The sequence below is a fragment of the Hemicordylus capensis genome, chromosome 1 (assembly GCF_027244095.1).
Source record: "Hemicordylus capensis ecotype Gifberg chromosome 1, rHemCap1.1.pri, whole genome shotgun sequence".
In the NCBI taxonomy this organism is placed as follows: Eukaryota; Metazoa; Chordata; class Lepidosauria; order Squamata; family Cordylidae; genus Hemicordylus; species Hemicordylus capensis.
In genome coordinates, this window is record NC_069657.1 from 129,783,883 (window position 1) to 129,810,193 (window position 26,311).

The following is a 26,311-nucleotide window of genomic DNA, read 5'->3' on the forward strand; positions in this document are numbered from 1 at the left end:
AGCGAATACTACATATTTCATCGAGGTCCATTGCATACCAGTGCTTTCAAGATGTTTCTCATCACCATCTAATTATCATTGTGTAAAATATTGCCATAGAAAGCACCGTGGGAGCTGTCTGAAAAAAGCCTCATAATCCTGTTTAGGAGATAGGACATTTCTCCAGTGCCTCAGACCATAACACATTGGCCACTGGGGGGAATGGCATTCTTTCTAAAGCTAGTGGGGTCCTTGTGACTTGAGCTGCAAATCCTAGAAGGCCTGTGGAGATGAGGCACACACAGGCTCTAAGCTGCTTTGAAGGTTTACATGGCAGCTGATCATCACCCAGGAAAACACCACAGGAGTAAGGGAGATGCTACTACATGCTCAAGCTCTCTGTTAACTCTACAGGCGGCACAAGCAATCCAGTTAAACAAATAAACAATTTGTCCATTATTCCAACAAAACAATTGCAAAATATTGACAGCTACATATGTGTTGATCTTCCACATATGGCTGTCTAAAACTATGGCCTTGACATCTGTGTGGAAGGAGATTTTACAAGTATAATGTGCACATAGTGATTAGTAATTGGGGCAAAAGTCAACTCTGCTTTGTGCTATTTTGTAAACTTTAAAAAAGCTTTTTTAAACAAGCTTTTCATTACTCTCTTTGAATCGGAGCACCCTCCCATTGTAAGAAGCAAAACTGGGAAAGCTTATATAGCACTTTAAACTGAAAGAAAAAGCCATGTCATAATAAGCACATGCAACAGTCTTACGGCAATATATCACTACTTCATGAACTTTTTAAACATTCCATTGTAAAAAATGTATTTAATGGATATTGTACCACACTAAGTGGATCAGAGGTAGTATAGGACCAAAAGAGAGCATAATTCTTATACTTTTGCAATGTAAGAAGTATAGGACTAGAGAAAAATGCTAATTGCATTTATTATTTCAAACACATTGTTAGGATCAGTTCAATCCAAGAGTTTCCAAAATGTGCCCCTTCTTTCCATCTAATGTACCACATCCACATCTCATTTCCTCATATTGGTGAGAGATTTGTTTCTAGAGCCACTGGATAGACTGGAGCCTAAAGGCCAGATTCCACAACAGTATGATCAGGGTGCTTTCATATATGCATACAGTCAGGAATAAACAGTCTGACTCATGTTACAATTCAGCCCAGTCTGGAGCATATGGGATCGTAATTCTTTTGCCGCTGGCTCATCAGGAAGTAACCCAGGAGCTGGTGACAAAACTATTAACGTAAATAAACCGATGCAATGCAAAGTACCACATCTGACCACCTCTTTCACAACCACCTCTTCTGGACACCTCTTTCATGAGTTCTACGAAGTTTGTTTGTTCTGTTCCGTAGAGTTCTATGGTACCGTGAAGCTCCACGGGGCTGCAGAGGTCTGTTGGACAGGGTTCTATGGTGCTGGTGGGAGCTTCCATTCTTTGATACTACGAGGATCTGTTTTATGAAGTCCTTTTAGAAATGTGAAACCCAAATAGCAATAGCAATAGCACTTACATTTATATACCGCTCTATAGCCGGAGCTCTCTAAGCGGTTTACAATGATTTAGCATATTGCCCCCAACATTCTGGGTACTCATTTTACCGACCTCGGAAGGATGGAAGGCTGAGTCAACCTTGAGCCCCTGGTCAGGATCGAACTTGTAACCTTCTGGTTACAGGGCGGCAGTTTTACCACTGCTCCACCAGGGGCTCTGGGTGCTGAATTTCTGTTCTACAAGCCGAACCCTCACAGAGCATCTGTGCGCTCTTTGGGGCCGGCTACCTCTTCCCCCACACCTTCTGCCCCAGTCTCTGGCAGGCAACCAATTCTCCTGGGTGCAGCCCAGCCAATCAGGCGCCTCCACCGCCCAGCCAATCAGCTGGGCGCTGGGATGCACATTCCAAGGCTCACCCCGGAGAATTAAATAAATAGATGCAATTCTATTCATAGAATTCTATTCAGTGAGGCCTATTCTACAGTACTCTGTGACATTGTTTTTTATTAGGGAGTTTCATAGGAAATCCCATAGTTTCCCACGAGGATCCATGTAGTAGTGTGCCGTGCTATTCTATGAGATTACTATATATGACATTGTCAGGTTCTCAGTTCTTTTCAGATACAGGTGTGCTCTGTGGTAGATGATGGGATTGCAGGGTGGCGGGGCAAGGTATCTTGTCCTCCCAGTGGAGTTCTGTGGAACTTAGTAACACTCCTGTTCCTACAAAGCATATTCTTATGTTATGAGATAAAAGGTGACTAAGAATCAGGCTGGCTGACATAGCTTACCAAAGTTGCCCCTGAATGCCATCCTCCTCCATGTGCAACTAGAGGTCCATAGAGAACTTGCTCATGGCCACTCATCATGGCCCAAGACTGGCACCTTGTCACAAGATCTTGTTGTCACAAGACTGGCACCTTTACCAAAATTCAGCTGCTGAAGTCAGACAATGATGCAAGAGCCTTCTAAAATAGAACAAACACTTCTATCGATAATTTTGGTAAGCATCACACTTTACTGTTTGAAGCAAGTGGGTCCCAAACAGCAAACTAAAAACCTGACCTGTGCTATTTTTAAACTATTGTTTTCATTTCTCGTGGCTTGTGGGTGCCTGAATCATGCAGAGTGAGTGCGAAGTGTGGACCGTGCTGAACAAAAAGATTACATTTTTCTTCTCGGCACCCAACCAAGGGTTCTGGAATCCGAATTAATATACACGAACACAACCAAGAGTTCTTGTAGCACTAACACTTTATTTATTTATTTATTTATTTATTATTCATTTAGCATGTTTCTATACCGTCCCAAACAGCGTAAGCCTTCGTAGCAGACCTTAAGCTCAGTGAGCCTAATTTATCAGAGGCATTGGAGAGTGTTTAAGGAGCCACACAAGAAGGCTCTTCACTGCAACAAACACACACGCCGCCTCTAGACTGGAATACATGCCAATCCACAGCTGCGTTTCCTTACAGCGAAGCGTAACTCTCTTCAAGCGCATGACGGCAAAATCAGAGTTAAACCCTTCCTCCTCCTCCTCCCTCTTCGATCACGTGGCACAGTTACACTTTGGGGTGATCAGCTGACCAAGCAGTCACAGGACTGGATTGCTCAGTCATCCCCTTAATATCAGAGGCTGCAAGGCTGCACTTGCAAACAGATCGGGGCTTGCACTGCGGTAGCAACACTGTGTCCAGGTGGAACTCGCACCTGAGTTGCTACGATTCAGCACCGCCGCTGCCGCCATGGGGCTCCGCTCGTTAATACTCCTGGCCTGTCTTGTGGCCGCTTGCTCGTCGCTGATCAGGTGAGGTTCGGCTTCCTCTCAGGCAGACGCAGGGCCTCGGCCCTAGGGAGTCCCTGACTGGCTAGAGGAGACTGGCAAGGCTGTGTTTGGTTTGGGGGAAAGCCTTGTAAACGGAGGCTTTGGGAGAAAGCTGGCATCAAAAAAACACCCTCAGCTGCGTGCTTCAAAGAGTGGCCCTGTTCGCTCGAAGGATGTGATGCTCTCTTTCTGGATTCTTCCAGTCATGTAGAAGGGCGTGGCTGGAAGAAGCTGGCATTATCGGGCGTATGGGATCAATTCGCCTGTGCCCCTGATGTTTTGTTTTTGGCCGCCATTGCTAGCAGCGTGACTGTGAAGTCATAGAGGATTTGGGAGAGCTTGGTAGGAATATAGGAAGCTGCCCTGTACCGAGTGAGACCATTAGTTCATCTAGCTCAGTACTGCCTACACAGACTGGCAGTGGCGTCTTCAAGGTTGCAGGCAGGAGTCCCTAACCCTATCTGGAGATTCCAGGAAGGGAACTTGAAACCTTCTGTGTGCAAGCATGCAGGTGTGCTTCCCAGAGAACCCCCACCCCCAAAGGGGGAATCTCTTGCAGTGCTCACACATGTAGTCTCCCATTCAAATGCAACCAGGGTGGACCTATCAAAGGATCAAAGACCCTCCCTTCTTCCAAAAGGATTGGGGATTAGATTGACATGAACAAGGGGGAAGGAATCCCCAAGTGAGAGCTGGCTTCTCCCCTTGTGCATGCATGGGCTGTGGCCATTGATTGCACACACTTGGCATCTTTGTGCACATGTGCACAGTACTAACTGGCCCTTAAGACATCCCCATGCATATTTATTCTCAAGTAAACCTCATGGAGTTCAGAGGGTTTTGCTTATCAATACGTTAGTCCTTGGTTGTGTCTAGACTCTGTCAAGAAGTGCTCTTGTTTTCTTTACATTCTGAACAGCTGCTACTTGGCTGTTGCAAAATAGGAACATGCTGTATAGATCTTCAGCAGCCCCAGTTCTGAGCTGCCCTGGTGCCCCTGGCTCACAGTGATCTCATCTTGGTGATCGCTTCATCCTGTAGAATGTAATGGAACTAACTGGAAGAGAGTCAATTGTTGAAAACCATTGTGGCAGGAAAAACTGCAAGAGCAAAGTGCTGGGAACTAGACACAAAGAATTCTGCATCTAGTACCCAACAAAAGTCTGTTGCCTAATGACGGATCACTTCAAGTGGATGCTCTTCTTAGAAGCTAATACTCTCACGGTGATTGTAACTTGAAAGTTTTATTTGGTACACACCCGCTTTGGAAGAGATGGCACTAGATAAAAATGAATGCCATCACATTTTCATAGTGAGCAAACAAGTTTGTTGAAGTTCTGACATGCAGAAAGTGCCTCCTACGTGGTTGGTAATGCTCTAAATCTCAGACTTGTTCAAAGCAAAGCTGTAGCGTTCACTATCCTTATCACTTAATACTAGGTTACACAACCATGTTACAATGGCTTAGAACACTCAAGAACTCCAAAGGGGGAGGGGTGAATTACTTCAGAAGGGTTGAGGATTCTACTACATCCATCTGAGGAGAAATTAAGAGCCAGGCATACTTGAAATGGGTCATAACTTCCTGTACAGAGAGCAGTTTATAAATTGCTCTCTGGAGGCCCAGCAATGAGATTTCTCTTCATCTCTTAAGTGCATTACAGGGAACTTGGAAGGGGTGGGGATATCTCCTGCTTTGTGCCTATCCCTCCCATTCTCCAAGCTTTCTGGCATGCATGGAGAGTTCAGTGTTGGGGTGGTGGTTTTTTTTTTTATCATTGTGCCGTGGAGACATTTGCAAGCAGTCAGTCTTACTACTTTTGAATGTCTAAAGCCTGCCATAAAGCAAGAAACTTAACCCTTCCCTGAGTGCATTGTATATGCTGGTAGGGCTGGGATGATGGCAACAAGTAGCTGGCTATTAAAGGTAAAGTGTGCCGTCAAGTCGATTTTGACTCCTGGCACCCACTGAGCCCTGTATTTTTCTTTGAATACAGGAGGGGTTTACCATTGCCGCCTCCTGTGCAGTATGAGATGATGCCTTTTGGCATTTTCCTTATCGCTACTGCCTGATACAGTAGCAGCGGGGATTTGAACTGGCAACCTTCTGCTTGTTAGTCAAGCATTTCCCCACTGCACCACTTAAGGCCAGCAAAATCCTCCCCCCCACTGCATTTCTGTAGATGCTGTGGCTAAAGAAGTGGTAAACTTGCAGGAAGGAGCAGTGGATTTCTAGTGTTTCGGCAAAAGAAATCGAACAGGACCATGCTTGGTGACCTTGGTGTTACTTAAATATTTGCCAGATGCTAAATGGAATCTTCTGCAGTTTCCAGTATGAACAGAATTGCTACTTTAACTGGAACTGTGCGTCTGCATCTTTAATAAGTGTGATCAACTAGCCCAATTGAAACTTACTGTTTATTGGCTTGGCTTCCTGTGGCTTTTTGAATGACGCTATTCAAAAGCTCAGGCTGCCTAGGAGAACTCTCTTTTGCACAAGGCACCCCTAGAGTTGGTGTACCTGGGTGCAAATCTCTACTTAGCCACAAGCTTGTCAGGCACGTTTGTTTCAAGGGTGAATAAGCTTAAAGGTTGTAAAGTGTTGTGCGTATTTGTTTTGAATCGCACAAGATTGGTTGTGCTAGGACCTGCAGGGGAGAGGGTGGGCTGGAGATTAGTACTCTGTTGATACCCAAGGTCTGCTTAACTCTGATCCATTCCTTCACCTTGAGAGAAATTGTTATCAGTGCTTCAGTAAGGTTGTTAGCTTTAAGACCCAAATTATTCATGTGTAAATTACTACACATGAAAGTTGCCACATAAGAGTACTGAAATCTAAGTATCGGTAAACTTCCAGAGATACTTGGAGCAAACCACTTTAAATAGAGAGAAACTTTAAAGTAGGGAGGTTCCCATTAAATGGTGCCAAATTCCCTGCAGGGAAAACAAGCAAGGATCCATTAACTTCACAGGAGCCATGCCAATAAACCCCAATTTAGAATGTGGCTCCCACACAACCTGTGTGTCTGCTCCGATCAAAAGGAAAATGTGCTTTTTTGCTGCAGAGATAAAAGGCCTTACTCTTTATTTAAAATAATCTCTTGTGGATTTAGAACTAGACAATTACTAGTAATGGAACTGTCTCTTGCCTTGGTGCTTAGGTCTTTAAGAATCCTGCAGATACAATTGCTGGTGGGGGGTGGGGCATCAAGAGGACACTCCCTCGGCTAATCCTACCCTTTTCCAATTGTGTTTCTGCTGGACAGAATCCCACTGAAGAAGTTCCCCTCCATGCGCAGCATCTATAATGAATATGGGACCAATATCCAAGACCTGAATGAGTTGGGGGAAGTGCTGAAGTACAAATTTGGAGGTCCAGGTGCTGGTGATCCTACCCCAGAGTCTTTGAAGAACTACATGGATGTAAGTTGAATAGCTGCTATTTAACTACTATATCAAGAAATAAGACTTCCTCCTCTGTGCTTGTGGCCCCTATTACTTTGCAGTGAACAAGACCAATGGGGAAAGGGCTCCTGTATGCCTGCACACACAGCTTTCACATAGTTCTGCAGATAATTCAAGGACATCACAGCACTCAGTATGTTCTGTACTAAAATGGTGAACTTCATTCCTTTGGGCAGGCTCAGTATGGACACAGTTTTATTACACTACCATTCCATGAGTCCCATAGTCTTGCTTCTTATGTGAAATTGACTCCCAGTTGAGAGCTGCAATCCTGGAGACATGGCCTCCGTTCTGAAGAATCCCTGTGTGAATGGCTTGGGCCCAGGTTACCCGAGAGAGCCTTTGCCCCATATGTCCCGACTCAGACTTTGAGATCTTCTTTGGAGGCTGTGCTCTGAGTGCCTCTGCCACATGAGGTGAGGTGGGTGGCTACTAGGGAGAGGGCCTTCTTGGTAGTTGCACCCCATTTATGGAATGGCCTCCCCATTGAGGCTCGTCTGGTTTCATCACTTTGTATTAGGCGCCAGGTAAAGACCTTTTTGTTCACTCAGGCCTTTTAAACTTTGATTTTTAAAACTGATTTTAAAGTAAGTGTGTGTGTGTGTGTGTGTGAGAGAGAGAGAGAGAGAGAGAGAGAGAGAGAGAGAGAGAGAGAATACTGCCCAGAGAACAATTTGTTATGAGGCGGCTAACAAAGTTTATTATTATTGAATGGGAGCCGAGAGAAGCTGATAATGATGATTATAGCTTTATGCAAAGGTAACTGTTGAAACAAATGGGAATGTGTAGGAGGAGCATGAAGAAATCAAAGAAGCAAAGAGTAGGTAAGATAAGGAAGTGTCTTGACTTCCTGAAGGCTTGATGTTTGAGATCATAGAAGTCCTGCTTAGGCAAACAAGCTTAAACTTAACCATGTCCTGATCTGGAGGAGTTGTGGGGGAAAGCCCTTTTGCTCCCTATAGTTCTCCTCCCCACCCAACACACACTGATTACTCAAACTAGAATAGGTTTGGAGGAGGGCAACCAAGATGGTGAAGTCTGGGAATCAAGTTCTGTGAGGGACAGTTGAAAGAGTTGGGTGTGAGAAGACGAAGGGGAAGCAGTCATAAAATATCTGAAGGGATGTCACATAGAAGAAGGATCAGACTTGTTCTCTGTTCCTGAGGGCAAGACTCGGGACCAATGGGTTGAAATGGCAAGGGTGCATATTTGTATTATGAGGAATTTCCCAGCTGTAAGAGATGTTCTGCTGTGCAGCAGTCTGCCTTGGACAGTGGTAGGCTCTTCTTCACTAGAAGTGACAGAGGCTGGGTGGCCATCTGTCTGGGATGCTGTAGCAGCTTCCTGCACTGAGCAGAAGGTTGGACTAGAAGACCTCCAAAGTCCCTTCCAGCTCTAAAATGCTAGGATTCTACAGAATCTGCTCAGAAAATAGAGTTGCTAATCTGTTGAAACTTAATCCAAGTAACCCAGATTCTCAGTAATTCATGGTTTAGCTCTCTGTCACGGTGAAGTCTTGGCATGGACTACTTGGCAGTGTTCGGTTACCACAATTGTTGGTGATCTCGCCTTGTCTTTGGAGATTGAAGAGATGGCAGCACTGTTTTCCACAGACTGTACTCTGTCCAGAGAAGGTGAAATTTGCTTGTGGGATATACCAAAGGCTCTAACCAGTGTGAATACAGAATTGGGATTACTTGTTGACTCTAGTGACATGGATACAAGGATGTTTTGCATGTGTGGTATGAATGAGCACATAATGAAGCGGCTGAGAAACACCATGTGATGCATTCTGTAGCTTGAAATTTTGTTAGGCCAAATTCCTTCCTTGACTGTAACAAATTGAGAGTGTTCTGCTGTCTCAAAGAACTCCACGCTCAAAGTACTCCAAATAACCTTTTGGAGTTATTTGAGAGTGTCAGCAAGTGTGTGGATCAAGGTGATCCAGTTGACATAGTATACCTGGACTTCCAAAAAGCTTTTGACAACGTTCCTCATCAAAGACTCCTGAGGAAACTTAGCAGTCATGGGATAAGGGGACAAGTACATGTGTGGATTGCTAACTGGTTGAAGGACAGGAAACAGGGTAGGTATAAACGGAGCATTTTCGCAATGGAGGGAAGTAAGGTCCCCCAGGGATCTGAATTGGGACCGGTGCTTTTTAATTTATTCGTAAACGATCTAGAAGCAGAGGTAAGCAGCAAAGTGGCCAAACTTGCAGATGATACCAAACTCTTTTGGGTAATGAAATACAAAACTAATTGTGAGGAACTCCAAAAGGATCTCTCCCAACTGGGTGAGTGGGCAACAAAATGGCAAATGGGTTCAATGTTGGCAAGTATAAAGTGATGCACATTGGGATGAAAACCCTCAACTTCAAGTATATGTTGATGGGATCTGAGCTGTCGGTGACTGACCAGGAGAGGGATCTTGGGGTTGTGGTGGACAGCTCATTGAAAGTGACTCAGTGTGCAGCAGCTGTGAAAAAGGCCAATTCCATGCTAGAGATCATTCGGAAGGGGATTGAAAATAAAACTGCTAATATTATAATGCCCTTATACAAAACTATGGTGTGGTCACACCTGGAGTACTGTGTACAATTCTGGTCACCACATTTAAAAAAGGACACTGTAGAACTGGAAAAGGTGCAGAAGAGGGCAACCAAGATTATCAGGGGCCTAGAGCACCTTTCTAATGAGGCAAGGCTACAACACCTAGGGCTGTTTAGTTTAGAAAAAAGATGACTGCGCGGAGACATGATAGAGGTCCATAAAACCATGCATGGTGTGGAGAAAGTGGATAGAGAGAAATTCTTCTCACACATAATACTAGAACCAGGGGTCATCCCATGAAACTGATTGCCAGGAAATTTAGGACCAGCAAACAGAGGTACTTTCACATAATACATAATCAACTTGTGGAATTCTCTGCCACAAAATGTGGTGATAGCCAACAACCTGGATGGCTTTAAGAGGGGTTTGGATAACTTCATGGAAGAGAGGTCTATCAACGGCTACTAGTTGCAGGACTATAGGCCACCTCCAGCCTCAAGGGCAGGATGCCTCTGAGTACCAGTTGCAGGGGAGTAACAGCAGAAGAGAGGACATGCCCTCAACTCCTGCCTGTAGGCTTCCAGCAGCATCTAGTGGCCCCTGTGAGAAACAGGATGCTGGACTAGATGGGCCTTGGGCCAGATCCTGCAGGGCTGTTCTTATGATGTAGTAAGACAACTCTAAAACACTTTTCTTTTACTGTTTCAAGTAGCACAGGTCCCCTTGTAAGACTAAGAAAGGAACTTATAAACATATTAATAACATTGTCACAGCTGCAGTTGGGTTATATTGTTGGGCAAAGACTAGCAACTCAAGGTATATTTTCTGTTTCATAACAAGACATCTGTGTTCTGTTTCCACATGTTCCTTTGAATATGGATCCCTGCAATCCAAAACATGCTTTCTTGGAAGCAGGGCCCAGTGAAATCAACTGGATCTACTTGGAGGAATCGTGTTTAGATCAGGCTCTCTGACTTGGTTTTTTAATCTTATGACTATTGGAAAAAATATGCAACCATGTTTACTAACATTTCAGAAATTACCAGAAGCTTGGGTGTCCTGTGCTTCTTGTACAACTCCCTTTCTTTACTTAAGTAGCATCTTGATGTTGTTGTCCATCCTACTTATTTATTTTATTTGTTTGTTACATTTACCTGTATATACCGCCCCATCCAAATGGCTCTAGGCAGTGCATAGCAACAAAAACATAACCCGCAAATCAGTCATATTTAAAAGCAATCAATACGGAACAAATTTTAAAACAGTTTAAAGCCATTAACAATTAAAATATTTAAAACGGTTTCAAAACCGTGGAAGACCAGGCCAAACAGATAGGTTTTAAGGGCTCTCTTGAAGTCCAACAATGAACTCGAGCTATGGATTTCTGCCGGAATTTCATTCCACAGCCCAGTGGCAGCTACAGGGAAGGCTCGCCTCTGAGTCTCCACCAGATGTACTGGTGGTACCTGCGGACAGACCTTCTCAAATGACCTTCATGTGCAGTGGGGATCATGTCAGAGACGGAGGCATACTTTGCTTCCCACTATCCTAGTTCTTGTTAGTCCCCCTTCCAAATGCTGCGAAATTAGAATCTTGCATTCTAAGGGCCCCTCCTAATATTACCTTTGTGACAAGGAGCCACTGTGATGCAAGTCTTCCTTGTCCACTCTAGTAATGTGACTTGGGTCTCTGACATGGGAGAAACCCACACTGTGGTCCCTCACTACAGAAGGGTCATCCAGAAACGGGGGCAATGCTGAGATGGGGAGAGAGGTCATGGGGAGGGCACTTCTACAGTGTTACAAAGATAATGTTGGAAGAGCCCCAAAGTGATTAACAAAGTATAAACACTGCTTGATTTCCAGGATTTTAACCTTAAAACCCAGAATGCCTTGGTGCAAAACTTGTTGTCTCCATTGAAGCAAATGATGCCTGTGCCCAAGAAAAAAAATGTTGAGTTCTGAAGATAGCACTTAGCAATAGCAATAGCACTTACATTTATATACCGCTTTATAGCCGGAGCTCTCTAAGTGGTTTACAATGATTTAGCATATTGCCCCCAACATTCTGGGTACTCATTTTACCGACCTCGGAAGGATGGAAGGCTGAGTCAACCTTGAGCCCCTGGTCAGGATCGAACTTGTAACCTTCTGGTTAGAGGGCGGCAGTTTTACCACTGTGCCACCAGGGGCTCTTGATAGTAGTAACTGCTTGAGTTTTCCCTCTTCAGCATGTGATAGGAAAGAGGTGGCCCAAGCTGATGAGTGGTAATCCTGTCAGAATCAGCAGTGTGATTGAGCTGCCTGTTGCGTATCTTTGATATCGGCGTGCCAAAGGAAGTGATTTGTGTGTTTACTCTGTAAATCAAGAAAATATTATTATTTATATCACTCTTCATGAAGAAAAGCTTTCAAAGTGGATTACATAGCAATAGGAGTCATACCAAAAGCCAAAACACAACAAATATCTAGGGCCTATTTTGAATATATGTTGCATGACTGGTCTGCCCCACATGATTCATATGTGAGCATGGATGTAATGTTCCCCTTGCACACAACTTAACTATGTATATGGGGGTGCAATTCATCTGGTATGCCCCTCTGTATGCAGTCCAGATACTACTCCGTGCTATTCCTTCACTGAATAGAGGAAAGAGACATGCACTCATATCTTTGCCAAATGGGAGGGGCCAGTGAGGCAACATATTGTCTGAACAAGCCCTCTACTAGGACAGTTTCTTTGAACTTGGGAAGGGATCCTCTTCCCCCATCATCTGCTCAGTGGGAGAAAAATTTGGTTCCTGTCTCTGACAGACTGGCGCCAGTCTCTTGCTTGGAGCAAGCTGTAGTTGGGAATATGCTTTGTGCACACAACAGATTCTCCTTGGCACATTTCCAGCAACTTGAATCAAAGTTCAAGCTGGGCACCCATAAATTGATTGCTTTTGTACTTTGGCAGGCAACTGGTGTGGCTGCTCAATCCTTGGAAGTAGGGTGCGGGCTGGGGAGGAAGACTGCTTGTTCAAATGTTGTGCAGTTTATACTTGTGTGCCCTGGGAAAGTGAACATCTAGGCTTCATTTTCCCCACCCCAGGCTCTTGTCAGCCATCCAATTCTCTTCTCTTGTGATTGTCTCCTCTTTAGTTGGTGATGTGGAAATGTGCATAATGAAGGTTGCTCAGTGCAGTGAATACTGCTTTCTTTTCTTAGGAAAAATTTTTACTTGAGTTGTTGCACTCCTATCTTTGTAGTCAACTTCTGGTATCTGTAGATATTGTGTTTTCCCAATAGTAAATACTTGCTCTGAGAACACTAGTTATAAGATTTTCCAACTGACCACCGTAAGTGTCACAGTGGGGAAATGCTTGACTAACAAACAGAAGGTTGCTGGTTTGAATCCCCACTGGTATGTTTCCCAGGAAACACCTATATCGGGCAGCAGCGATATAGGAAGATGCTGAAAGGCATCATCTGATATTGCACAGGAGATGGCAATGATAACTCCCTCTTGTATTCTACCAAAGACAACCACAGGGCTCTGTGGGCGCCAGGAGTCGCCACTGACTTGACGGCACAACTTTACCTTTACCTGAAATGCCACTGGACCACGTTTATCCAAACACATGTCATATCTCCCTTTGCTCAAATTAAGTTCTTTCCTCTTGTAGTTATCTGCTGTGTGATTGGGATGATGATTCTGGTCCTCCTTCACCCTTCCTGTTCAATAGAAACCCCACCCTGCCACCAGGACTGAGGGAACAGTTCTCATGCTTGGTGACTATTGGCTAAGTCTACATTAGTGCTTTTGCCTTTAAATAAGTATTGCTGTTTATTTTGGGAGTCCTGAGAGCTTCAGTTGCCAACCTGTGCTACAGCTAATCACTTGGGTTAATACAGCAAGACACAGTTTCTCTAACACTTCCTTCAGAAGCCTGAGAAATGAAATATTTTTTCAAAATTGGGACAAAAGGCTACTTAGCTAACTATTTCTTCACTTTCGCCTAAAGATAAAACAACCCACTGACTAATTTGTCATAGGTCAGCCTATGCCACTCAGAATATGTTGTGCTACAGTGACTCCTCAAAAGTTGCTTACAGGGAAAATGGATCCAGAGTACTCAAATAAGTGAGCCATGGCTACCAACACACTTGACGAGCCCCACTGTATTGATCAGCATGAAGCTGAAGTAGTCAGCAATGCATCTCATTCTCATTCTGCATTTGTTGTGTTTACATCCACCAACTGGATGTACAAGTGGCTGTTCCCACTTCCCGCAGATAAAGTAGAATTGTTCTTCACATTCCAAAAATACAGTACACATAATAAAATCCCGAATCTGTGCCACTTTAGAATACAGGTGGGAAACTGGGCTTGATTACTCCCTGTGGCCACTTTTAGGAAACAAGTGCAATGAAAACTTGACACACATGGAAGAAGGCTAGATTAGAACCCTTCTCTGTGGCATGCTGTTCTTGCAATCCCACATCCATGTTACAAAACAGTACAGCCAGCCTTGATGTGTGTTGTGTCCTTCTGAATATGTTGATCACCCCATAATGGTCCAGAGAAAATGAGTGGCGATGCTTGCTACAAAGAATGTAATGGAATTTAGTGGAGTTCTAGAACTCCACTAAGTAATAAATCCTGGATCTACACTCTTTTAAATGGGATAGAAACAAAATGTTGAAAAGAATAGTGCCAGGTCATAGAACATTGATTGTAATGCTGTTACGATCACGGTTTCTCTAAGGTGTGCGCACACTCACAAGTTTTCTGATGCCCACTCAGTTAACTTTAGATCCTGCTCAGGTTGAATTAGGAAGACCCCACTCTGGATGCATGTGCACACACAGTACCTTGATTCTGCCGCCCAGATCAAAACTCATTCCGCACAGAGGAAAATAATTAGAGGTACCACTGGTTACAATACAATGGGAAGAGCATTTCCTTGCAGCTCTAGACTTGTATGTCAGTCCCTGTTTAACAGGATTACCTCCTTATATCAGCCCATTATCTTAGTTTAGAGCAGGATTGGTAAGTCTCTGCTGCTAAAAGGCCACACTGATACTTGCCATCACTTGTGGTTACTAAAACCAATTACCTGTTTATACTCCTCCCCCGCAAATCCTATAACTGTTTGCCTAAAGTTGGCATTGGCATAGTCTCTTGCTAGGAGTTACAGCATGCAGTATTTGCTTGCAGTTTTAAACATGGAATTGGCTATTCGATATCTGTGTATGTGAACTTGCCCAAGCCCTCAAATATCCAGACTCCTCTTTTTCTTCTGCTCTCCCCCTCTTGAGTAGATACTGGCCATGCCACATAGTCTCTGATGGTAGTGGGTTGCTGTAAACTTCCATGACCCAGCAATATGTTCTGTAACCCAGGTCATTTGCAGAAGAGGAGCCAAAGAGGGGAACAGGCAGTATAATCTGAATTCTCTCTTCCTCCTTTTGACAGAAGATGTGGTTCTGTTACTCAGCATCACCCACTGCTTTTCTTTATAGCACTTCCCCAACATTGCAGCATAAATATCAACTGTCTCTATGATCAAATGGCTCATGTGTTTAAAAAAATAAATAAATCTGAAACTAGGAAACGAAAAGCTTCCAGAACTTCCCAGATATGTTTGCATAATAGATATGCAATTGTGTGGATTCCTTGCAACACTTTCAGGAAGTACCTCAGTTGTAGAGAAACTATACATTGCAACTTTCAAACTGCAGTAAGTTGGCTTTAATGGCCAAATGAAGTCTGCAGCCCCAAGCAAACCTCCTTGGAAGCAAATCCCATTGTAATGGCCAGGATTTATTTTGGAATACGCATAGTTGGGGCCAGAAAAAGGAGATAGAAAACACATAAAAGGGGCTGGCTTACCAGTGTTGTGTAGTCTGAACAAGAATTGATCGGTGTGTCTTACCCCTTCTATGAAGTACACCAAAGCTGATCTCTATCACTTCTTACTTGAAGCACATTCTCATGGGTATGTTCGTGAAACTCTCTTCAAAATAACATTTAGTATTTACCATGATTCCCTCGTGTCCTCGTCTCCCATCTCTGTGAACATCCTATCATTTTGTGAACAGTGACTTTGGAAGGCTATGTACTTTATTTTTATTATTTTAACATTTATATCCCGCTCTTCCTCCAAGGAGCCCAGCGCAGTGTACTACATACTTAAGTTTCTTCTCACAACAACCCTGTGAAGTAGGTTAGGCTGAGAGAGAAGTGACTGGCCCACCATTGAGTATACAAGTGCAAAAAATGGGCAGACTATTCCCTAGCAGTGAGCCGTGTGTACGCACAGCTGTGTGCCTTAAGAGGGGGTGGTGCTTGGAGTGGTGCTACACTTCTTGAACTGCTGTTCTAAGAAACACAGCTCTGGATAATCTCTGCTTTTTGAAATTAATGTTGGCAACAAGAAGAATTTATGCGGTTTAGTATGGAGTTTCATTGAAGTGGCAGTGCTGAGCTCTCATCTAGGCATTTTAATAACCTGTCAAGTACAGCCCAGTCCTAAAATGGATTGCATGAAGTCTCTAAGGTAGGGCACTGCGGTAGCTAATCTGATGACCCATTACAAGATGACACAATTTCAGCATATTTAACTGCAGTGCCAACATAATAATAATGCTGCAACACTAATGTGACTGAGCGCTGGGCTACTGGCTAGCTACAGAAACCACCCAACTTTATTAAAACAAAAAACTGGATACTGTTGTTAACTTCTCTTAATCTGTTTTATCTCTCTTTCTCTGAATTCTTATTAATGCTTTTGCTAGCTCATGTTTAGCGCTTGCAGTATTTCCCTCTGACTTTAAATGTGGCGAAAAAGGAAGGAAAAGTATAAAGCCAATCTTGGTTACTGCAGATGTGGAGCAAGTCCTAATAACTGCTGCTGTTGCTAAATAACAGACTTTAGCAATCCTGCTGCACTCTCCGCAGGTGCTTCCGCCTGAAGCAGACTAGAAATGCTGCCACACCTAGCCCACCTCCACAGCTATTCTCATGGACAAAGAATGCATTCCTGATTCTTCTATCGGTAGCCATGCCTAGTCAAATTTCTTCCAAGAACTTTGTCGCATTAGAGCATTTTTGCATTTGAGGCCCAGAAACCACTGACCTGGTATTCCTGACTGCTTTCAGAATGCCTGTTCCATAGACTAGAAGGCTGGCATTTCAACCACCACCTAAACCAAGAGTTTAAAAGTCAAGAGGAAGCTTAAAAAACTGGTTCAGCTTCTTTCTTCTCCCTTGAAGCTCAGGTGGACTTCTGCAGGCATACAGGAAAGTCCTGACAGAAGCTCCCTTCTAGCCTAAAGCCTGAGCCTTCCAGCCAATTGGCTGCCACTCCCCTAACACCTCCTCCTTGGCAATTTGCAAAACAGGACACTTTCTGAATAATACCACTTTAAAAGAAATTATTCTTCCTCTTTAGATCTTGTAATCACTTCATAGCTGCCTTGACTTGATTGCATTGCCCCCCTCTTCCAATGGGCCATGATATGGCTCTTGAGTAACAGCATACCTACACTAGGTGGAAGGTTTTTAAAATCTTGAAATGGCCAATTCATTGTACTCCTCCAGCAGCGTGGTTTGAGTGACTTATGCTTTCTTCCTGCTTTACACTGGCACCTGTCTACTAGTTTCCTTTTCTCTCCAATACTGTCCTCTGTTCTGCTAATACTGATTGTCAAACACAATCTGCTTCATCGTTATTTGTAGAATATATGGACAGAGATTGGCACACATTCTCCTAAGATGTGTGAAACTTAACATTAACATGGGACTTCTGCCTGTCTTTTCCTTTCTCCCTCCCCTGCATATGGGAATGGAGCAAAATAGAGGCCTGCAATTGGCATGTGTGCACATGTACACTATGGCAGCCTATTCTTCAACTGACAAATTAGCAGAATGCCCTTCTATTATAGTTGCTCTGCAGAACAGTTGCCATATTAAACAGGTTGTTCTAAAAAGTGATAGAGGAGACTTGAGGTTTGTGAACCTTCAATTATTGCTCGCTACTAATTAAAAATTCCTACCCAGACCACATAATACATTGCACCTCCAGTCACTGTTGCTGGTGTCTATCTTATGTTTCCTTTTAGATTGTGAGCCCTTTGGGGACAGAGATTCATCTTATTTATTTGTTGTTTCTCTGTGTAAACCACCCTGAGCCATTTTTGGAAGGGCAGTACAGAAATCAAATGAATGAATAAATAAAATAAACAAGTATCCTGGGCTTATGCCAAATATGCTACAGGTGCTTGGTGAAAGGAATTGTGCTGCCCTACTATAGTATGTATCTGGAAAACCTGAGAGGGGAAGAAATGCCATTACCTTTTAATCTTGCAAGTTGTAGGCACAGAACATATGCATGAATAGAAGCATTACCACTTCTATTTCTTATGAACACTAAATTTTATTCAATTTCTATACCACTTTTCATCAAAATAATCTCCAAGCAGTGAGAAACTTCAGCCTTGGGTCACCAGATGTTGCTTGACCACAGTGGCTAAAGGCCCTTGTGGTTGGGGATAACTGCAATTGTAGTCCAACATCTGGGGAGCCAGGGTTGAAAGCAGTTAGCCTAATGTGACTACCTACATCTAGTACACACTTGCCACAGTACCCAGGTATCTTGCACTGGTGAAAGAAGATACTCCTATCCTGAATGGTAGGACTGCTGGCGAAGTTGAAGGAAATTGAACAGCCACTGGTGTGCCCACTTGCTGTTGCCCTAGAGTAGCTGTTAACTGCTATGCACACACTTATGCTTAAAGGAATCCTGGGTGGGTGGGAGGAATATCTGTAGTGATCTGCTGCACATTGACTCCCTCTGCCCCCATAATGTTAGTAACAAAAGTTCAGTCATTGACACAGAAAAGTGAGGCCTCCAGTTTAACTGCTGTTCAAAAATTCCATTTTGTCTGAAACGCTGAACATGAGAAGCTGAAATGACAGCTTGGTACACCACTTTACTCTTCAAGCTTGAACTCTCTTGTTCTCCATATCTACATCTCTGCAGTTCCATGAAGGTGACACACGTCTTGGTTCTATGTAAATTGGCAATAGCCTGAAATAGTCTTCCCACTGACTGAGAATTCACTCTTGTCCTTTCATCTTGCTCTTCTTCTTCTTCAGGCTCAGTATTATGGGGAGATTGGAATTGGGACACCACCACAGAAGTTTACTGTTGTCTTTGACACTGGATCATCCAACCTCTGGGTGCCCTCTGTCCATTGTCACTTGCTGGATATTGCTTGCTGTAAGTATTTTCTATTGAACTTTATAATTGTCTAATCATATACCACAAAGTTATAGTACTGGCACCCATTGCAGCCGCGTGGACTAATTACCTGGGAAAGCAGCTCCTGTGTAGCTGAGTGAAGGTATAAAGGAGTTGGGTGTCTATTCACTTTCTCCAGAATGAACTAGATAAAGTCTCTTCAGTTCCATAGCTGGGTCTGCTTTTGAGGCTCTTGTGCCCATAAATTACCACTTCCACAGCCAGTAGCAGCTTCAGGCAGGAGGACTCCTAAGTCAGCAAATGACAAAAGGTTAGGAACCCCATGCTGCAGCCCCAATTCAATCTTGCCTTCTGTGCCTGTTTCTTAAGGTGGGGGGAGGGGCATGGCATTTGGTACCTGGTTTGCCACCTCCCAGTTATACCTGTGTTTGGTTTTGAATAAAGCTTTATCACATTTCCCCACTTTCTAGAGTCAGTGAAAGCATTTAAACACACTTGGTGTCCTCACAGACCCATTTATCATCTCACGGCTTCATTCTGTGAACACCCATAGTGGTGATAATTGAAGAGCCATCCCTGATCGGTGAAATAAATGGAGCACCATCTGCTTGTGATGAGCTTATTAGAACCCCAGCAAAGATGATGATGTGTCCTAAAAATTGTATTGGAGAAGGTGTAGCTGATAAGACCCACTAAATTAAGTTTTTACATGGAATAGATATAACCTTTTTATTTTATATTTGTGATTTTAGGAGTGTGGTTTGTGTATTTAAGCAGTAAGAGCAAAGATTTATGTCAAGATTTAAGAGCCCTTAGACAAAAACTCTATTCATCTTCTGGCCATGAATAATAGGGTTTTTGTCTAAGGGCTCAAGGTAGTTGGAAGAAGGGAGTCCTACTCATGATATGTAGACAATCTGATTTTGCAAGTTTTTCATGTTGAAATTTACTTTATCAAGGGTTGGAGGTGAAGATGGGAACTGAAGCCCTCTTCAAAATACTTTTCACTCTTGTACAGGTTGAGCTTGTATACTCTTCTCCTGGGGTTTCATCTCTTGGGTACCCTTGAGAAAATAACTAGCCAGGTGTACTTGGATCTCAAAATATTCTTTCAAAATCCAATTTAGCAGCCAAATTGGATCTCACCACTTAACTCACCATATGTTAGAACAGCTTTAGAAAGCTGGTGCTTCCAGGTGAAGACCGTCATGCTGGCAGTCATTTTGCTGTGCTCAAGAAGCTGCTTCTCACCCACCCCAAAAACATGGAAAAAGTGTTTCTTGGATTTTCTAAAATAAAATGTGCATGGTTGTGCTATAAGGCACTCTAGGTCCATATCAGCTTTTTAATAATTTAACAGGACTTACTTGCTGATACTGTAGTCAGAACATGACCAGTGCATTACCAAGTCTTCAAAGTATGTAAACCCTACAGCCCTGGCTCCAGCACTAATTTTAAAAGGTGGGAGATGGAGTTGCAAACTAGTTTGCCCTTCCTATGTTGTGTTTGAGAGTTGTCTCAACTCTTTATCTAGTATTCAGAGTGAGTTGATATGTGTGTGAATGGTAATTGTGTATGCATCTTCTGTACTGTTTCTCTCTGCAGTGCTACACCACAAATATGATTCTTCCAAATCCTCTTCATATGTGAAAAATGGTACTGACTTTGACATCCATTATGGTACTGGAAGCCTATCGGGATTTCTCAGCCAAGACATTGTATCGGTTAGTATGCTAAAATGGTCTGATGTCTTCAAGCCATTTAAGCCTTCTTCCATTTATAAACTTTCCTTAAATAAATGTCATTTCAGTCCTAAGCAAACATAGAAGTACTTGAAAGACTACTCAATGTAGTTACCATTATGGTGGTATTTAAACATAGTCTTTCTCCAACTAAATGGTGCCATCCAAGCTTTGAGCAGGAGAGCACCATTGTTCCATAAGTTGCTTCTGTTAACAAAAAAACCTGTGCTCCCACAAGGGTCCTTCTGTGTGCCAAAGAAATAATTGAATTTCTTCGACGTGGTCTCTGTCTTTCACACAAATGAGCTATGCATCTGCACAGAGACCTCGTTGGAACCTAACAAGCTCAATTCAGCTTGACAACGAGTAGGATCTATCTATCCCCTTGTTTTTCTCTTTGCTTTTTGACTTTCTTTCTTTAGCGTAGTAGCAGTTTTTTTCTTTGCGTTCCATTTTTTGCGGGTTTTCCCCTTCTTTGGAGCTCTGATCTCAGCCAGGATGGAGTGTGGTGGCTGGCTGGCCTATGGCGTTTATGCTGGGCATGGCAAACTTCAAAAAATGTGTTCGTTGGGGATCTAAGATCCCTTCCCCTGATACTCATACTGTGTGTCTCCTGTGCCTGGGGGAATCCCACATTATTGAGATCTGTCTTTATTGTCAGAAGTTTACGAAGCAGGCTCGCAAAAATAGGGCTTCTCGCCTGCGTGCAACCCTGTGGGATTTGGCTCTCAGTTCTTCGGAAGCCTTCTCATTGAAGCGATCCATTAAAATGGCTTCATCGGTGCAGTTGGAGTATTCAGTATCTGTTCCTGTGGAGGTTGAAAACCCGGCCCCGATACCGGTTTTGGCACCTCCTAGCACTAATCCTTCAATGGCGCTTGGAAGACCTCCCTAAGCGTTCTGCCCCTGTGGTACCGAAATCTCCCCCGATTCCCTTGGTGTCAATACCAAAGAAGTTGAAGTTGCCTTGTGATTTGCCGGAGGGTCAACATCTTTCTCCCATACTGAAGAAGGCCACGCAGGTTCCTGTGTCAGAGGCCCCAGCGACCAAGAAGCCTAAAGTGGATTTGGGTTATCCTACACCGAAGTCGCTGGTTTCTGTTCAGCCTAGCTCGCCTTTGGCTGAGAATTGTTTGGACTTGGCACCTGATCGGGCTCACTCGAATAGAGAACACTTGGTGGCATTGGATGAGCCTTGTTATGCTTTCTTGAAAGAGGAGGCCTGTTCCCTGGCCAAGCACACAGAAGACACATCGTGGCTGCCTAGGCATCATTCACCCCCTCAGAGGTGCCAGGAGTGCACCCCTCTTAGGGACTGAAGTGCTCATTGGGACTCAGAAGAGATTGGGTCTGGGACTGTCATGAGCCCACATATTCAGATCGATACCATGCATCGGAGCTCTGTTCTCCCTTGGGTGAGGTTGAGCCTCCTTATGGCGCTTGGTGCCGGGATTCAGGGTTGTGTGGTCAATATCAAATGGACTATCGATCAGGCTACGTTAGACCCCGATATGGCCTTCGTTACCCGGACGGTCCTGCGTATGGGAAACCTGGAGCTGTGTGGGGTTGGCATGAGCCTCCCTCACACTTGGAAGAGAGGCAGTGTTCCCACTCACTGCAACGCTCCCCTTGCAATCGAATGGAGCGACGCAACCCACTCTCTTCAGCGCCTGTGCTACAACAGGCTGGGTTGCCTGTCCAGATACTGCCATCAGAGCTTCCCACTGCAGTACCGGACAACCCAGGAAGCAAACCGGGCTCCCCTACGGGTTCTACACCCTTGGCCCAGGACTCTTTGGCTCCTCCCAAGTTGGACTATGAGAGTCATACTAGTTCTCAGGAATCTGAAGGGGTTTCCCAGGGATCATCCCAGCTCAACATATAGTCGGATTCCAAGCCCATTTCCCTGTTGGAGGACCTTAAACGGTACTTGGTGTATGTGGCCCACATGGCTTCAGCCCTAGGCATGAGCCTCAGTATGCAACAGAAAGGGGAACTGGACCCGTTCAGCCTTACCAATGCGGAGGACAAGATACCGGCCACTTTACCCCTCAACTCGGCATTTTGGGGGTCATGTGCGGTCATTGGAAAAAGCCAGCAACTCTTTCTCAGCCTAATAGGCGCTTGGAGAATTTTGATAGGGCACAACTGCAGGATGATATGGCCTTTCTAAAGAATCACCCCACCCCTAATTAGATCGCCGTAGAGGCATCTCTGCAAAGGACCAGGGGTCACAGCCAGTCAGCACAAAGAAGGCAAAAAATTGGACTCCTTCGGCCTCAGCTCTCCACTTAAGTGTGGCCAACTATCAAGCCTATAACACCTGCTATAACCACCTTCTCTGGGGGGAAAGTGGGCCCATTTTTGGACCTCCTGCCACAGGACAAGCGGGATCCTGCTAAAGCATTCCTCCGAGGCTATTCAGGTAGACAAACAGGAGCTCTACTCGGCTAGGCACTCAGTGGAGTGTGTGGCCAAGGTGATGGCCACATCCGTGGCGCTCAGGTGACATGCTTGGCTGCGTTCATCTGGACTGTATGAGGCCTGTGCTAGGGTCGAGGACCTGCCCTTTTGAAGGCTCTAGCCTCTTTGCGGAGCAGACAGATGACACGCTCCAAAAGGTTCAGAAGCTGAGGAGCATGGTGCGATCCATGGCATATTCTCCTGCAACCGCCAAACCACAGAAAAATTCCAGGTGGTCCCCTTATCATCCTCAGAAGACCCTTTCTCAACAGCAATCTCCATCAGAACATTCCTTTTGTGACAAGTTACAGTTGAGATACAAGTTGGGCCCCCAGCCTAGTAAGCCTGTTTTTCAGAAACAGCACCCAAACACCTTCCAAAAGAAGCAATGACTTGGGACGCTTCCGGATTCGCCTGGCTCCATTTTCATCAAGCTGGGACAGAGTGACTACAGACCAGTGGGTCCTTATAATCATGTTTGGGCTACGCTCTTGAGTTCTTCAGGACCCTGCCTGTGTCCAAGATCGTAACTACTATGTGCACTCTGGAGTTGGACCAGAAGGTCGCCGCTCTCCTGGCAAAGGATGCGATCAAGAGTCGCCAATCCAGAGTCCTGGTTTTTATTCCCGATACTTCATCGTACCAAAATTGGACAGCAGTTGGTGTCCTATCCAGGACCTCAGGGCCCTGAACAGGCACTTCTTGGTGTACAAACATTTCTGGATGCTGTCGGTACTGACCATTATGAGCATCTTACAAAAGGACATGTGGATGGTCTCCCTAGACTTGAAGGACGTGTATTACCACATCTCGATATGTCCTTGGCCTTGCCGTTCGGTTTCATGATGGCGCCGAGGGTTTTTACAAAATGTCTGGCCCTGGTGGTGGCTTTCCTGCAGGAGCGAGGGTTGCAGGTACTGCCATATTCGACGATAGGCTCATCCTGGTGTGCACCAGACGGGCAGTCCTGGATGCCCTTGAGATGGTCATGGATACTCTGCAGGTTCTGGGTTTCAAAATCAATTTCAAGAAATCTCAGTTGGAACCGACCCACAGGATACAGTTCATAGGGCTGATATTCGATACGACCTTGGAAAAGGTCTTCTTTCCAGACGCCCGCATACATACTCTTGGGAGGCTGGCTGTTGCTTTCTTACCAGAGGCCCACAGACTACGCACTCGGTACAGTGCCTATTGGGGCATATGGCAGCCACCACTTATGTGCTGCCTCAAGTGCGCCTTCAAATGTGCATTATCCAAAGGTGGTTCTTGGACATATTCAGTCCTCTTCGGGATCTGGGCTGTTTGGAGTGCATGCCCCCTCGCTTGGTGCGGGCAACTGCGGCATGGTGGGCCGAGCTTCGACATCTAAACGTCTGTGGGCTCCCCAGTCCAGTGGGTGATTTGGAGTTATTGGCCATTTTCAATGCTCTCAAGGGATTCTTGCCTGTGATTGTGGGTTGCTTGGTGACAATCCAAACAGACAATATGACAGCAAATGTCTATATCAATCGACAGGCTGGCATGTCTTCAAGGAACCTTCTGTTCATGTCTCTGGACCTTTGGCATTGGTATGTAGCGCAGTATCACCTCAGGCGGTCTATATACAAGTTTCCCTGAATGTCCAGGTGGGCACCTTGAGCAAGATGATGGTGGTCTCCCACGGGTGGGCCTTGGACCGATGTGTTCTCAGGGACATATTTGTAAAATGGGGAGTCCCAACGCTGGACATTTTTGCTTCCTGGGAAAAATGCTCAATATGCCCTCTGTTGCTCCAGGAGAGGGGAAGGCGAGGGCTCTCTAGGCGATGCCTTCGTTCTATCTTGGACGGGCCCTCTACTGTACGTGTTTCCTCCATTTCCTCTCATTCCGAGGGTGCTGTGCAAACTGAGGCTAGATTGGGCCAGGGCCATCCTGATAGCTCCGTGGTGGCCCAAGAGGCCCTGGTTTCCGGCCCTGAGGTGGCTGGCGGTGGATTGGTTACGCCTTCCCACCCTTCCAGACCTGCTGTTGCGGGAGGGGGCACAGGTGCTCTACCCGGATGTTCAGCCACCTCATCTGATGGCCTGGAAGGTCCTGCCAACTTCCCACTGAGACTCAAGGAAGTTTTGGTCACAGCCAGAAAGCAGTCCGCATGGAAGTCCTATGATCACAAGTAGACTCGTTTCTGTTTGTTTGCTTCTTTGCATGAGTTTGATGCAATCCTTTTGTACAAGATATATGTACGTATCTGCTGTCCCTTAAGGATTCTGGTTCAAAGCCTTCATCCCTTAAGTTACATTTGGCTGCCATTGTGGCACATTCCCTGATGACCCAGGCTTTGTGGTTTAAAGACCCAGTGGTTGAGAGTTTTCTGAAGGGTTTGTTCCATGTTTTTTCCAGATTATCCTGTCATGTCACCAGCCTGGGATCTGTCTGTGGTTTTGGCTAGTCTGCTACAGCGCCACCCCCCCCCCACCTTTGAGCCTTTGGCTTCAATCTAGCCCTGTCTCCTGACCTGGAAGGTTGGCTTTCCGGTGGTCGTTACCTCCGCTAGGAGGGTGAGTGAGTTGCGGGCCCTGAGGGTTGATCAACCATATCTTCAGTTCCACAAGGACAGTTTCACCGTTTGTCACCACTCACTTTACTCCCACCCAAAGCAGGAGAACTGAGTTTGTTAGGTTCCGACGAGGTCTATGCGCAAGCGCATAGCCCATTTGTGTAAAAGGACAGATGACCACTAGAAGAACCAAAGTTTACAGGTAAGGAACCTGTAGTTATGCAGCTCATCTTTCACTAGCTAAACTAGCTTCTGATGATGGAGCATTGCGTAAAAAGGCTTGAATGCCCCCATTATTTCTGAATTACCTTGGAATGCCTCCCCACTTGTATCTTGCCCTTCTAAGTCATGGACTATATTGTGCCCCTGTCGATAATACGTTGAGCCTTCTCCACAAAATAACTGCAAAGGAATGACAGACTTGTGTACCACATGAGCTCTGGAAACACTGTAGTAAGATTGCTTTTGAGGGCAGCTTTGCCTCGGTAATTAGGAATCATTTTGGGTCAATGGGTGGCAGATGCTGAGTAGGATTCCATAGTACCTTTTTCGGCTTTGGTACCTTTTGGTATCATTACCTGGTGGGAGCAGGCACAATTTGTCTACCTAGCTGGTCTCTTGCTAAGACTCACTCATACCATGCAATGTAACCAAATGTTTCACCTTAAAATCTCAGCATCTTAAAAAGCCTATTTCTAACTCTTGTTCTGGAGGGGGGACTTCTCAAAAAGCCATGTGGGGCAAGACGCTGAAATGTTACATTTAAAATGTGCTTAGGAACACTTCCATAATCACTGGCTGCAAAATTTTCTGTACCCTGCATGGTACAATATTTTACCTTTTCTGGCTCCTAATCCCCATCTACCACTCATACCTGTCCTTTTCTTTGTTACCACACTAGTAGCATACTGAATTCTGCAAATACCTGAATCTACTGTCCAAATGTAATGACTTGCACAACTGA

General features: G+C 44.8%; 1 protein-coding gene across 1 annotated transcript in view; it reads left to right on the forward strand.

Moving 5' to 3' along the window:
- The first annotated feature begins 3,077 nt into the window (after window positions 1–3,077).
- The window catches only part of CTSD (cathepsin D), a 32,451-nt gene continuing 9,217 nt past the window's right edge, over window positions 3,078–26,311 (forward strand). The window contains exons 1-4 of the mRNA XM_053252161.1: window positions 3,078–3,318; window positions 6,603–6,759; window positions 18,498–18,621; window positions 20,209–20,327. Coding sequence (XP_053108136.1) covers window positions 3,257–3,318; window positions 6,603–6,759; window positions 18,498–18,621; window positions 20,209–20,327 — 462 coding nt within the window. The 5' untranslated portion in view covers window positions 3,078–3,256. The remainder of the gene's footprint in view (window positions 3,319–6,602; window positions 6,760–18,497; window positions 18,622–20,208; window positions 20,328–26,311) is intronic.